The sequence below is a fragment of the Zonotrichia leucophrys genome, chromosome 4 (genome assembly GCF_028769735.1).
Source record: "Zonotrichia leucophrys gambelii isolate GWCS_2022_RI chromosome 4, RI_Zleu_2.0, whole genome shotgun sequence".
Classification (NCBI taxonomy): Eukaryota; Metazoa; Chordata; class Aves; order Passeriformes; family Passerellidae; genus Zonotrichia; species Zonotrichia leucophrys.
The window spans coordinates 42692481-42705074 of NC_088173.1; the positions used below are offsets into that span (position 1 = coordinate 42692481).

Consider the following 12594-nt stretch of genomic DNA (forward strand, 5'->3'; position numbering starts at 1 on the left):
CTGCTCTTCACTAAACAAACCTCGAGGTATTTCTCAGCTTTTTTCAGTAACGGCATCCGTGCCTTGATGTTTTTGTGGAGAATTATTCCCAAATCCTCTTTAATTCTGTGATACTAGAGATAGGTGACTGTGCTCAGGCTAAACATAGATCTCCTGGTTGCCGGCTGCCTGGCTGGAGTGGCTCAGCTTAGAGCAGATGGCCATAAATGGAAAGAGCAACTGAAGAGAGACAGCTACCTTGGCCAGAGGGTGGATAATGGGCAACAGGTGTTTCTGCACTCACCACTTTTCCAAACCTTTACAGGGGTGAGGAATATGGATTTAGCTTTGCATAGAATTGTGGTTTTGCTTGGTACATTGGGGTTTTTTGTGTTGGTGCTGTGATCTGCACTGTGTCAAACTTAACTGTGCTCTCTTGAAGTTACATTATTTTTGATTAATTAGTTTTCCTAGATTTTCAGAACTTGAAAAAAGAACTTTTTTTTACCTTCTTCCCTTAGTTTTTGCATAAAGCACACTCTTTATACCGTTTGTTGTGCTTTGTGTTTTTTTTAACAACCAACCTGCTAAAACGAACTCAAAATTATTTTCAGTGTCAGAAATCAAAACAGGATGTATGTTTTGGAAACTAGTCTTGTATTTGCATATATTTGTATATACATAGACATGTATATGTATATATTTATCAAAAAGACTGAAAATTTGAAGAGATGACCTTTAGGTTTTAATGGGATAATAGCTGGAGGTGGTACTGCTTCTCTGTTCTGCTGCATTAATTTGTAATCATCCTCATCTGTTTTTTTCTGGTTAATTTGAAGGCAGAAGACAAATCTCAGTCTCTTTCTGTAAGCTCTTGAACTCCTCATGGAAATGAGTAGCTTCCTTGTGAACTAGAAATCTAATCTAGGAAGTGACAGTGTCAGTTCTGCTTGTCTTATGCCTTCCCTAAATATTTCTGTTGACAGGAAGGTATAAAAGGTGTGAAGACATCTGATAATCCTGTGGTTTTCGTGTTAAAGATTGAGAATATAGTTGTACAGGGATACATGTGGACTTGTATAAGTAACCTGTTCTCATAATTCTTTTGTATCCTTCTGCAGTAGAAGCATCAGTTCATGGCAGTAATGTGCACTGCACAGATAAGACAATTGAAGCTGCAGAGGCCTTGCTTCATATGGAGTCTCCTACCTGCCTGAGAGATGCCAGGAGTCCTGGTATGTCAGCCACAGTCTCTGCTCTGGGAGCCATTTCTCCTTCTACTAATCAGTAAGACAAGCAAAATGGGAAGCCTGTTTCTGTGAAGAGCTGTATGCTGTTTAAACATTTGCCTGCATATTTAAAAACTACTGATTTGTTTGAGTTTTACATGATTTCTCCACCCTGCAACATGTATACTGACAGATAAAAGAATTTATCTGAGAGGGTTTGTTGGGAAGAGACAGCTGAGTAACAACATATTTAAAGTTAATTTTTTTCCCCCTAAAGATCATGGAATACTTTTTCACTGTGCAGGTGACAGAGCTCTGGCACAGATTGACCAGAGAAGCCTTGGGGACTCCATCCTTGGAGATACTAAAAAGTACAGGATCCTGGGCAACCAGCTCTAGGTGGCACAGCTTGAGCATGGAGTTGGACCAGGTCCCCTTCTAACCCCAGTCCTTCTGGGTTCTGTGAATCTGACATTTTAAATTGCTGAAATAGAGTTATTTTAAGGGAAAAGTATTTCTATTCATCTTTCCATTTTATAAAGAATACCCAAAACCAATGTGTTGCACAGTGTCACCAGTCTGAAAAACCAAACCTTAATGTTGATGGTTACTTTAACTGATGTCCCTTCTGAAGTTATTTAATATATGTTGGATGAAATAATGATCAAACTGAAATGCAAAAGCTACAAAATAGGAAGTGGAGATCAGAGTAATGATCAAAGATGAAGCTCTAATTTGTTTAAAACAAAGTTGAGTTTGGTTCTGAAGAATATTGGTGTGGTACTTGTTTTTGCCTAAAACTACTGACAAGTGTGCATGTTTTGGAGAGCTGGATTGATTTTCAAGGTGACAGGATTTTGGAGCAGAAACTTTATATAGTGTTGCATATGCTTTGTTTAAAGTAATTTTATGTAAGATACATTAAAATAAAATCAGGTAGAAACTTCATCAGATATTCTTTTTTTCTTCTCTTGTAGTGGAAGTTTTTGTCCCTCCTTGTGTGTCCACCCCAGAATTTATCCATGCAGCCATGAGACCTGATGTGATCACAGAAACCGTGGTGGAAGTATCAACAGAGGAATCTGAACAAATGGATGTGTCTCCTGTTCCAACTTCCCCTGATATCCATGAGCCACTGAAAAAGAAAAAGGGTACATATGGCTTTTCATAGGAGCAATCTCAAAATTTTTCTTCTGTTGTCCACTGCCATGGATGGTGCAGTTGATACAGGGGAGGATGGATTGGATGGTCTGATCTCTTTGCTCTTACAAACAGATTGATGGGAGTCTGAAATGTGAGTTCTTAGAAAAATGGGTCTGCATCAAGAAAAAAGAGGGAGCAAGAGAGTGGGCTTTGACAAGCCATGAAGGAAGATGGTTTCTGTGTTCTGTGTTTTAACACAAAGTGGAGGAAGGGTAGAGTGTTCAAAGAGGACCTTTGTGGTAGGTAGCCACTTTGTGTGAAATGTGGGTATATTTGGTGAGATGGTAGACTTGGGGTTCATGCAATTAAGCATCAGGGTAAATTCTAACTTTAAAAAACCCATAAATCAGTTTACAAAATCATGATAAGATCTTATTTGTGAAATTTTTCTCTTTCCTGTCTAATTGGCATGTCTTGGAGGAGAATCAGTTCAGAACAGTGTTTGATTTCTAAGCATTTTGCTGTCACATGAGAGGTGGGCACTTGGTAGGGTTGCTGTCTCTGGTCTAGCAGTTTTGTTAGAGGCATCAATACAGTTCACATAGCTTTAGGAACATTGATTTAATAGTTTCCAGACATGCTGAGATAGAACATTTACTTGTAATTTAGAGGGAAACAAATGCAATGTTCTGATAAAATGATACAAATCCAAGGTCTTTGAGTCTTAGAATTAATAAAAATGCACTTTAACTTGTCTGCAATTGAGTTAAATCCGCCTATGAAGTAAGCAACCGAATGGTAAATGCACTGGATGTGCAGTAGTAATCTAAGAATCAAAGTTTATCCATACCTGTGGCAAGGAAACAGCAGGGGGGAAATGCACAAACTGCTTTTTTCAGCAAAGGCAAACTATAAAATTTACTCTGCATATGATTAATACTTCTTTTTCCCCATGTGTTATGTGCAGCTGGCCGTAAGCCCAAGACCCAGCAATCAGCTTTATCTGATGGCTCTCCAGATCTAGGTATCAAGAAGAAACCTAGAGAAGGCAAAGGTATGTTTTTCCATTCATTGAGTCTTTAAAAATAAGCAATGTATCTCCATGGTATTTATCACAGGAAATGTACATATCTTTAAAAATGTGATGGATGAGATTGTATTTATTTTACTAGAGTTTTATTCAATGTCTTTAAATTTGTTTGTACAAGATCTAGCTCAAGGATGTATCTAGGATGTGCTCTAGGCATCTTTTCTAGTACCCTCCTCAGTTAATAGGTTTTCTCATTTTTTATTTGCTTTACTTTGTGGTTATTGACTCGTGATGTCTTTTGTGTTATGTTTCAACTTAGTGCTACACACATAATTTATTAAGCTACTGCTCTAAGACTTGCTTTCAAGTAGAGACAGCAGCACATGAGCATTTAGTAAGGTGATGGTTGGAAGTAAAGGTAATAAGGTTGGAAATATTATTTCTTAGTTAATTGACAAACTTCAGTAGGAATATAAGTTCAGTTCAGTTTAAGGAGAAAAACAAATGATGATGTGTTTCTGTATTGGTTGAGTGGAGCATTATGTGCAGAAGAGTTCTGATGTTTCTCCTGATAAATAGGGGTTCCTTTCTTGGGCTCCAAGCCCCTGCCACTCATTCTGCAAGAAGACAGGCTGGGACATGAGCTCTCAGGTTACCTTTGGGGTGGTGTGCCATGTATCAGCTCTTCCCTGGCTGCAGGTGACACATCTGGATCTTGCCTCCACTTGGTGCCCTGGTGGTTGTTCTGAGATGTTGCTGTGGCTGGCAGTAACAGCTTAGTGACTTGGAGTAGCAGCGTGCCAGCTGAAAGAGTGTGCTGTAGTCAGCTCCACTGCTATTTTGACATTTGGTTAAAAGCAAGGTCTCTGCTGTTTACATAATTCCTTATCTGGCTACAGCTCCTGAGTCATCAGCTTTGTCAATAGGGCAAGGAAGAATGGGACTGACTTCATGGAGATGTTTGCTCATGGAAACCAGTGCAAACACTGATTAAACTTCCCTACAGTGCCCAGAGTTGCTTTAGATTTGGTGTAGCACTGGACTTCAGTGAAGATGACAGATTTTGTATCTGCTGTATTTAAAAATACCTCTTGTTTAATTATTTCCTTTTTCTGTAGTCTTCTTGAATCCTTGTCTTTCTTTCTATTTCAGATTTTAGCATTACAGCTTTCTTTTACCTGAACAGTACTTTCCAGTTGTCCTAGGTCCTAGTTTCCTGGACAAATGATTTGAAAAAGTTCTCCCTTTTGTGCTGGTGAATTCAGCTCTATAGCTTCTTGTTTTATAAAGTGGGAGATGGTACTGCTCTGTGGTTTTCAGGAGATTTTTTAGCTTTCTTTTAAATTTATTTCATTTCTCTGGCACTTCCTAATGACCTACATATATCTCTTGTTCTCATGAAGTGTCTCATTCCATATTTTATACTACAACTGGAATAAATTAATTTTTTTTCTTGATGTCCTACAAAATATTTTTAACTGGATTTAATTTTTGTTACTTATTTTAAAAAACACTTGCAAAGGTAGGCTATTTCATATGCAGCATGGGTTTGGAAAATCAGGAATTATTCTACAGTTTAGTACTATCAGAGTTAAGTCATGGAGAATGAGAGATGATTGTGCACATTTGGAAAGGGGATCCCTTGTTGGCATTCCTTCCTTTGTGCATTCTGGATACTTTCTGGTGCAAAGTGAGGCAGCTGTAAATGTGATTTAATTGTGCCCTATGGCTTATTTATTCTCTTGAAGTTCCTGTTTGCTTTCTAATCCTGAAGCCCACTTACATTTTTGCAACAGCTCTTGGGAAGGGTTAGAACATGGGGTGCCACCAGTTGGTTTGAGAGTCCCAGATCCCAGACAAACTTAACCACAGTTGAGATGGTTTGTTGCTGCAGGTTGTATGCCTTTTAAAAATTACATATTTATATCCTCCTGGTTTGCAGTGTCATAAAATGTACTGGCATTTCATGCCCTGTTTAATCAAATATGAGAAGAAAATTCTAGCGCTCGTCCTGCTGCATAGATAGGTACTGACTTGGAACACCCTCCCATACTTCTTTTCAAGAAAATGGGTATTGGATTGAACAGGCAGGCTCCTGTGTTGTAGAGTTAATTACTTGGATTAGCTCTTTCAGAATGTAAATATTTATGGAAACTTCATTAAATTTAACAGAGTGAATGACTATGTGCAGGTCACATCCTCTGTGTAACATGGCTTGTAATGCAGGTCATATGGAGAACTTTCTGTTATCTTTAAAAGTGGTTTTCTAACACAAAAATGCTTTCTGATTGTAGGAAATACAACATACTTATGGGAGTTCCTGTTGGACCTTCTTCAGGACAAAAATACATGTCCTCGATATATTAAATGGACTCAGAGAGAGAAAGGAATATTTAAACTTGTGGATTCAAAAGCTGTCTCCAAACTCTGGGGAAAACACAAAAACAAGCCTGACATGAACTATGAGACTATGGGAAGAGCTCTCAGGTAAAAACTCTTAGATCCTTAGGTTATCTATTACAGTTTAAAATCTTATTTTTGCCCATAGAAATATAAAGGTTCTGAAATTTAAAAAACTTTGCCCTTTTGCAGATTTAGCCTTTGGTCTTGCAGTCCCTGTAACTTTTTATATTACCAGTAAATTTGCAATTTTAATTCCTGAAGTATGTATTTGAAAGGTACGATTTTTTTCAGGTAGATCCTTCAGATCATTTGCCAGTGTGTTCTAAGAGCTTCTTTCCATACCTCCTTACACTGTAGATTTTACTGTGATAACTTCAGGTTTTCTTGTTAGCTCAGAATGACGTTTTCTTTAAAATGTTGCTTAATACTTAATTGTACTTTACTTGCAGATACTACTATCAAAGAGGAATCCTGGCAAAGGTTGAGGGACAGAGGCTTGTGTATCAGTTTAAGGAGATGCCAAAAAATATAGTTGTCATAGATGATGACAAAAGTGAGTCCTGCAATGAAGATTTGTCAATGCCTACAGATGAAAAGTCCCTGGAAAGAGTGTCTTTATCTGCAGAAAACCTTTTAAAAGCAGCAACCTCTGCACGTGGAGGAAAAAATTCCTCTCAGTTAAGCTGTACCAGAACAGAAAAAGCAGTCACCAGAGTTGTGAATATTGCCTCACCAGCTCATGACACATCCTCATCTCATCCTTCTACTACCACTGCTACTGTCCCAGCAACATCAGCTCCCAGGTTTGTGTTAATGGGCCTGTTAAATTTACAAAGTCCTATTGCTAGATGTGCAAAAGGTTTGGGGTTGGGCTCTTTGTTTGCTGGTTTGGCTTTTTCATTTTTTTGTTACGGTTAGGTTTGGGTTTTTTTAAGAACCAGTTAAAAACCTGTCTCTCTTGGAACTGCCTGTCCTTGTCGTCATCTGTGAGGGTGCCCTGTGTTTTGGCCTAAACACACACGTTTATCTTGTAGGACTGTTCGAGTGGCAATGCAAGTGCCCGTTGTCATGACCTCTCTGGGACAGAAAATCTCCACTGTGGCAGTGCAGTCAGTAAATGCAGGGTCACCGTTAATAACCAACACGAGTCCAACCACAGCAACAACCCCAAAGGTAGTAATCCAGACAATCCCTACTGTGATGCCAACCTCTGCTGAAAATGGAGACAAAATCACAATGCAGCCCACCAAAATCATCACGATCCCTGCCACGCAACTCACGCAGTGTCAGCTGCAAACAAAAACGAGCCTGTCGGGGTCAGGGAGTATCAACATCGTGGGAGCCCCGCTGGCTGTGAGAGCACTGACCCCCGTGTCCATAGCCCATGGGACACCTGTAATGAGACTGTCGGTTCCTGCTCAGCAGGCCTCGGGCCAGACTCCGCCCAGGGTGATCAGTGCCCTTCTCAAAGGCCCAGAAGTTAAATCAGACACGGCCGCCTTGAAACAGGAATGTGAAGTGAAAACACTGCAGCTGGTAAAGGAGGAGAAGCCAGTGGATGGAAGCAAGACTGTAACCCACGTAGTAGTAGTTAGTACACCCTCAGCCATTGCCCTTCCTGTAACAATGAAAACAGAAGGAATCATCACGTGTGAAAAATGAAGAATAGGTTTCTTCCAGCACGGACTTCTGACTGTTACGGTTTTGAATATACTGACGTGATTGGGGGAGGGATGTGGAGGCCCCGCCAAGTCATAAAGGAGAGTTGTGGAATGTTAATAAACATGCATATGTTGAAGACTTACTGGAAAAAAATTATTTTCCCGTGTTTCAGTGGGACTTAAAGCACGCTGATACGCTGATTACAAACTGCCTCTTCCAGTTGGGAAACAGCTGAACCTATGGAGAATGAAAGAGAGAGGGACTGAAAAGGGACCAAACAATTTCACTACGCTACCGGTTACCAAGCTACACTAAGACCTGAAACACTAAGAGAGAGCTGTGTGAGAGGTTTGCCTTGGTTTTTAGTTTTCAGGGGGAGAGGAAAGTCTCATTGTTACACAAATGGCAAATTTGATGCATTTTATGTGCATACCAGCGATTACTACTGTGTGCCCACAGTACTCAACTGGTGCTATGTGAAAAACTATGCTACTAGGTGTTGTAGGAAGTGAAATAAAGGAGATTAAAGAGCTTCTAAAAGAAGACAGAGGCCTGGAGGGATTTTTGTATCATACAGCTTAAGCAGATTCAAATTGAAAGCCTTAGACTGATTTTCAGTTATCTTTCTTGAAATAAGCTAATGGCTTGTTTGTGTAAAGCTTTTTTATTAAAACAAATTTTTTAAAAACCTTGTACCTAGCACAGTATTGTTATAGAATAACATGTAACATATTTTGTATGGTAGTTAAAAGTCTGTCTAAATTTCTTAATCGTGGACAAAGTAGCAGCAGGTTTTCTGCCTTCTGCTGTACCATGCCTGTTTCTCTCACTTAGCCTTGACATCTGTGCATACATTTCAGTTTCAGCTCTACTCTCACTTCAAAGGTCACGCCCAGCATGAGCTTTTGTCAGGTAGTTCTAAACCTGTAAATTTTTTTTAGTTGAAGTTAAGAGGGAAGTACCAGTGTTCAGAACGAACTATAATAGTTTGTATATTCAACATTTGAAGTATATTCTATTTTGTTGTACTCTTGTTTCAAAGTGTATTCAAGTAGGTTTTAATGAAATACAGGAAGAAAATTTAATGGTGTTTGGTGTGCTGTTTGTTTTTTCCTTCTTCCTTTCTGCTAACCTGTTAACCTTTTTTCTTACTTGAAATCTTCCAGGCATTCATCCTAATATAGATGATACAGTGTGAAATTTTGGGACTCCTCCCTGCTTCAAAGGGCTGGCCAGCTCTCTCACTCATTTGTGTAAATACCTGTGGAGCTTGCTGGTGAGGTATCTTCTGGCAGAGGTCCAGTTCCTCGATGTTTTCAGTATGGTGGTCATACACATGGGCTCTGTGAGCTACCCAGCTGCTCCTCCAGCTGCACCTGATGGTGGCTCTGTATTTCCAGTCCATCTGCATGGCGTGAAGTGTAGCTTGCCCTGATTTCAGGGGCACCACACTGGCACATCAGGCTGTGGGTAGTCATGGTAGTCACAGCACATGAGTACCTGAGTAGTCAGGTAGCCAATGGTCCCCCAGTTCCTAGTGATATGCCCTGAAAAGTCTTCAGGGCAGGAACTTGGGTAATCTTGAAATTTAATTGAAGTCTGAATCATCATCTAGGTACTTCATGCCTGGAGGAGAAATTTTAACAGCTGTCTGGAGCTGAGGTCTTCTGTAATGCTGAGAGACACCAGAATTAAATACTTTACATGCTGAGAAGCAGGTTACTTGTGGAGTCCAAGCTGCAAGGCCCACTCTTCCCTTCAACTGGTAAGAAAAGTGGAAATATCTCCACACAGCCAGGCCAGCACTGGGGGGGACTATGAAAGGCTTCTGGAAAAATAATTATTTTTCATTCTCTTCAGCAGGGAAGTGGAGTTGAGGAGCAAAATGAAGCTGAAGCTGATAAAAAGTGAGTGTAAGGCAGCAATCCAGAGAATCAAAAGTTCTGACACATGATCTGTGTTTCTGGCATGGGGTAGAGGACTAAGAGCCCTTCACTCAAGGACATGGAGAGAGAAGATTACTTTTTTCCTAAGAAAGGTAGGAAAGGGAAGTAGGGGAAGCTGGGCAATCACTCGATTAATCTGACAGTCTGAGGCACTATTGTTCTGAGTAAAGGGAAATGGAGCAGTGTAAAGAGAGACAGGTGGTGGTACAGATCTGAGCTAAAAGATGAGAGAAACCAGTGTTTTTAAAGCTTCTGTTGCAAGTCCAGTCTGTAAGAAACCCTATTCTAGATGGCTGTTACTTGATTGTATCTCAGAGCATGAAGTATCTATGTCGAGTATTTGTAATTAAGACCTTTCCAACACCTAATTTAGATACAGTGGAAGTCAAATGGGGACAAACTGTCTTCCTGGAATTAGATAAGGATCTCCAGCTGATGACCTCCTTGTAATGCCAAGACTTCATTATGTAATGGCAAAAACTAGAGGAATGAAGGCACCCAGCTCCCCTGCCGGTGGGGTGGGCAGCTCTGAGACACTGCCAGTGCTGCGTGTTGCCACGGAGCCAGTGATGGTCCTTTGGCTCTCTCCCCTGGCCACCAGCGAGTGGCACACTGGAGTTCATGCAGTGCTGTGAGAATCTCAGTCTGTGTGAGGATGTGCTGTAACTGAAATGGACAGGGGGCTTACCCCGATGCTGTCAATAGGGATGTTTTTGCTGGTGGTGTTGGAGGACGTGACCTCAGGATGAGGGAGCCTTGGTCGGGTTTGTGACATTTGAAACAGATGAAAGGAACACTAGAATATTGAAGTGGTTAGTTTAGTATCTATCTGTACTCCCAGGCTTTTGAAATCCCATTGAAAAACCTGTTGTTTGGTACATGGGTGAAAGCAGGATTCCCTTTTACATCTGAATCTGGTGGTTCACGTAGGGGCCAGGCTTAACTCATCCTTGGCAAGCAGAAACTCGTAGATGTGTGGGTAGAATGAAACTTGTGTGAAGTGAGTTATGCTTTATACAGAAGGCATTGAGACACACACAGACTTAGTACCACTGATTCTGCAGATAAGAACTATTTTTTATTTTTCAAACCCACTGTTTTAAGTTATAGAATTAAAAGAGTGATGTGTAATCCAGAGGGGAAAAATACCTCAGCTGTAATTTGTAACTCAGAATAAATGTCTGAGTATCAAAAACGAGAAAAGGAGAATCCCATTCTAGAGACAAGTGGTTTTGTTAGCTCTCTGTTGCATATCTTTCCCAGTGAAGGGGCCTGGGCCTGGGCACAACTCTGGGTAGAGTGTGCTGAAAGGAAGACTGAACTCTTGGGATTCTCTGCTAATTGATTTCATCAACTTCAGGGCTTTGGGGAGTTCCATCTGAGGTGATCAGGGATGAGTGAGCCAGGGGCAGTCAGAAGTTGAGGAGAAAATGGAGAGGCGCTTGAAGCCTCAAGCTGGTACTCAGCACAACGTGTGCAGCAGGGATCTCAGCTACATGTGAAGATTGCTACTGCCAGAACAAGCCAAGTGCAATTCTGCCTTGTAGAGACAGTTCAAATAGCAGGTGTTAAGCTTATTAGGAAGATCCAAATGACACTGTGTATTTGGGATCTAATTGTTCTCCAGGAGAGATAGTGTTTTAATAAGCTTGCAGCAGCTTCTGCCTCTCACAAATTAAACAAGTGGGTCATTTCTTCCTGCAGCTTGCTTGAGAGTGAGGGAAAAGTGTCACTGCTGAAGCTAAGGCAGCCTTTATTCAAGATGAAAGCAAGGGATCTGTGGAGCCTTTTTTTAGCCTTGATGTGCTTATAAGGCATACATTCACAAGGAGAGCTTGGAAGACATTTTTTATTGTTAAGAGTCATACTGCTACACAGGAAAAAAAAATCCTTTCTGCTTCTTCTGAAAAATATTTAGTGTACTGATATTTATAGCTGGCAAAAGTATTTCAGTGCTGCAGGCTTGTCTCTCGCTGCATAAAACAAAGCAAAAGCAATAATCCATTTAATTTTTCCAAACGAGTCTGCCAAATAAATTATGGCATGTACTGGAATAAAAGGGTGAAGCTGCCTGGGAACTCTAGCAGTTAATTTCTGCAGCCTATCTACCTTTTCATTAAAATGCAGCAGAAAGGGTTCAACACTGCACTCTAGCAGGGATTTTCTGAGAGGACAGTATTGCATTGAGATGGGAAGCGTCTCCAGCCTTTTCAGTTATTCCATTCCCCCCTTGCCTTCAAAATTACCCTTTAAGGAGTTGAAGCAGTGAACATCTACTGTAACGTGTCCAGGATGGAAGAAGAATCCCATCCCTTTCCACTTCATCAGAGGTTCTGCAGTGATGGCAGTGCCATACAAATCATGCTCTTTCTCACCAGTTTAATTTCTTGTTTAGGAGAATTAAGCAAGGGATGCAAGCAAGGGTATAAATCAAAATGTCTTAAGAATCATAGATGCCATATACTCCACTGTGAGAGTGACAGTGGGAATTCTGCAGCTGGGATAGTTCAGCTCCTGCTGGTAAAAAGTCTCCCATAATCGGGTCTGTGGCTCTATGCTCTGGAAGTGGGAAAGGGGCCACACTGATGGACACCTTGGCTGGCCTGAGGAAAATGAAGCTGCTTGTATAAAAGTGAAATGAAATCATGGAGTGATTTCATGTTCGGTGGGAGTGGTGGGGTTTTTTGATTATGGTGTAGTTTGTTTTTAAATACAGACCTGATATTTGCTTATTTGCTCTCAAGTCAGGGCTTTCCACCATAAGTATAGTTTCTTCCAGAGAAATGAAACTGCCAAAAGGAGTCTGGATGGAAGCTACAGCTTCTGGTGTGGTTTTTTTGTGGTAGATGAGCAAGGATTTGATCTACTCAAGGTAGACAGACACTTATGGAGAGGGGAATATTTACAGTAATACAATGTAGGTTTCCTCTCTAACTAGAAGAGTGAGCAGCTTAACAGCTAAGCATAACTCCCTTCCTTTCAGACTTGTGAAATTTGGACATTCCAAGCTGGAGAAAGAGTGTGTGCTGTGAATGAAAGCAAAGCAGCCATGCCACTCTGAGACCAGGGTTAGGGGTGGGAGAAAAGAGCTTTGGAAGAGGAAGCATCAGCATCAACTTGAAGCTCAAACCAGTTGAGACAGGTCACCTCCCTGGAAACAGGAACTTGGGACAGCAAAGTGAGAAAGACAGCAGCCAAGACA

General features: G+C 40.8%; 1 protein-coding gene across 5 annotated transcripts in view; it reads left to right on the forward strand.

Moving 5' to 3' along the window:
* Nucleotides 1-8531, forward strand: part of ELF2 (E74 like ETS transcription factor 2) — a 28453-nt gene extending 19922 nt beyond the window's left edge. For all 5 annotated transcript variants that reach the window (XM_064711355.1, XM_064711359.1, XM_064711356.1 and 2 more), the window contains 6 exons: nucleotides 1101-1214; nucleotides 2186-2359; nucleotides 3319-3405; nucleotides 5676-5868; nucleotides 6234-6587; nucleotides 6819-8531. In XM_064711355.1, the coding sequence (XP_064567425.1) occupies nucleotides 1101-1214; nucleotides 2186-2359; nucleotides 3319-3405; nucleotides 5676-5868; nucleotides 6234-6587; nucleotides 6819-7446 (1550 nt within the window). In that variant the 3' untranslated portion in view covers nucleotides 7447-8531. The remainder of the gene's footprint in view (nucleotides 1-1100; nucleotides 1215-2185; nucleotides 2360-3318; nucleotides 3406-5675; nucleotides 5869-6233; nucleotides 6588-6818) is intronic.
* Nucleotides 8532-12594: the final 4063 nt, after the last annotated feature.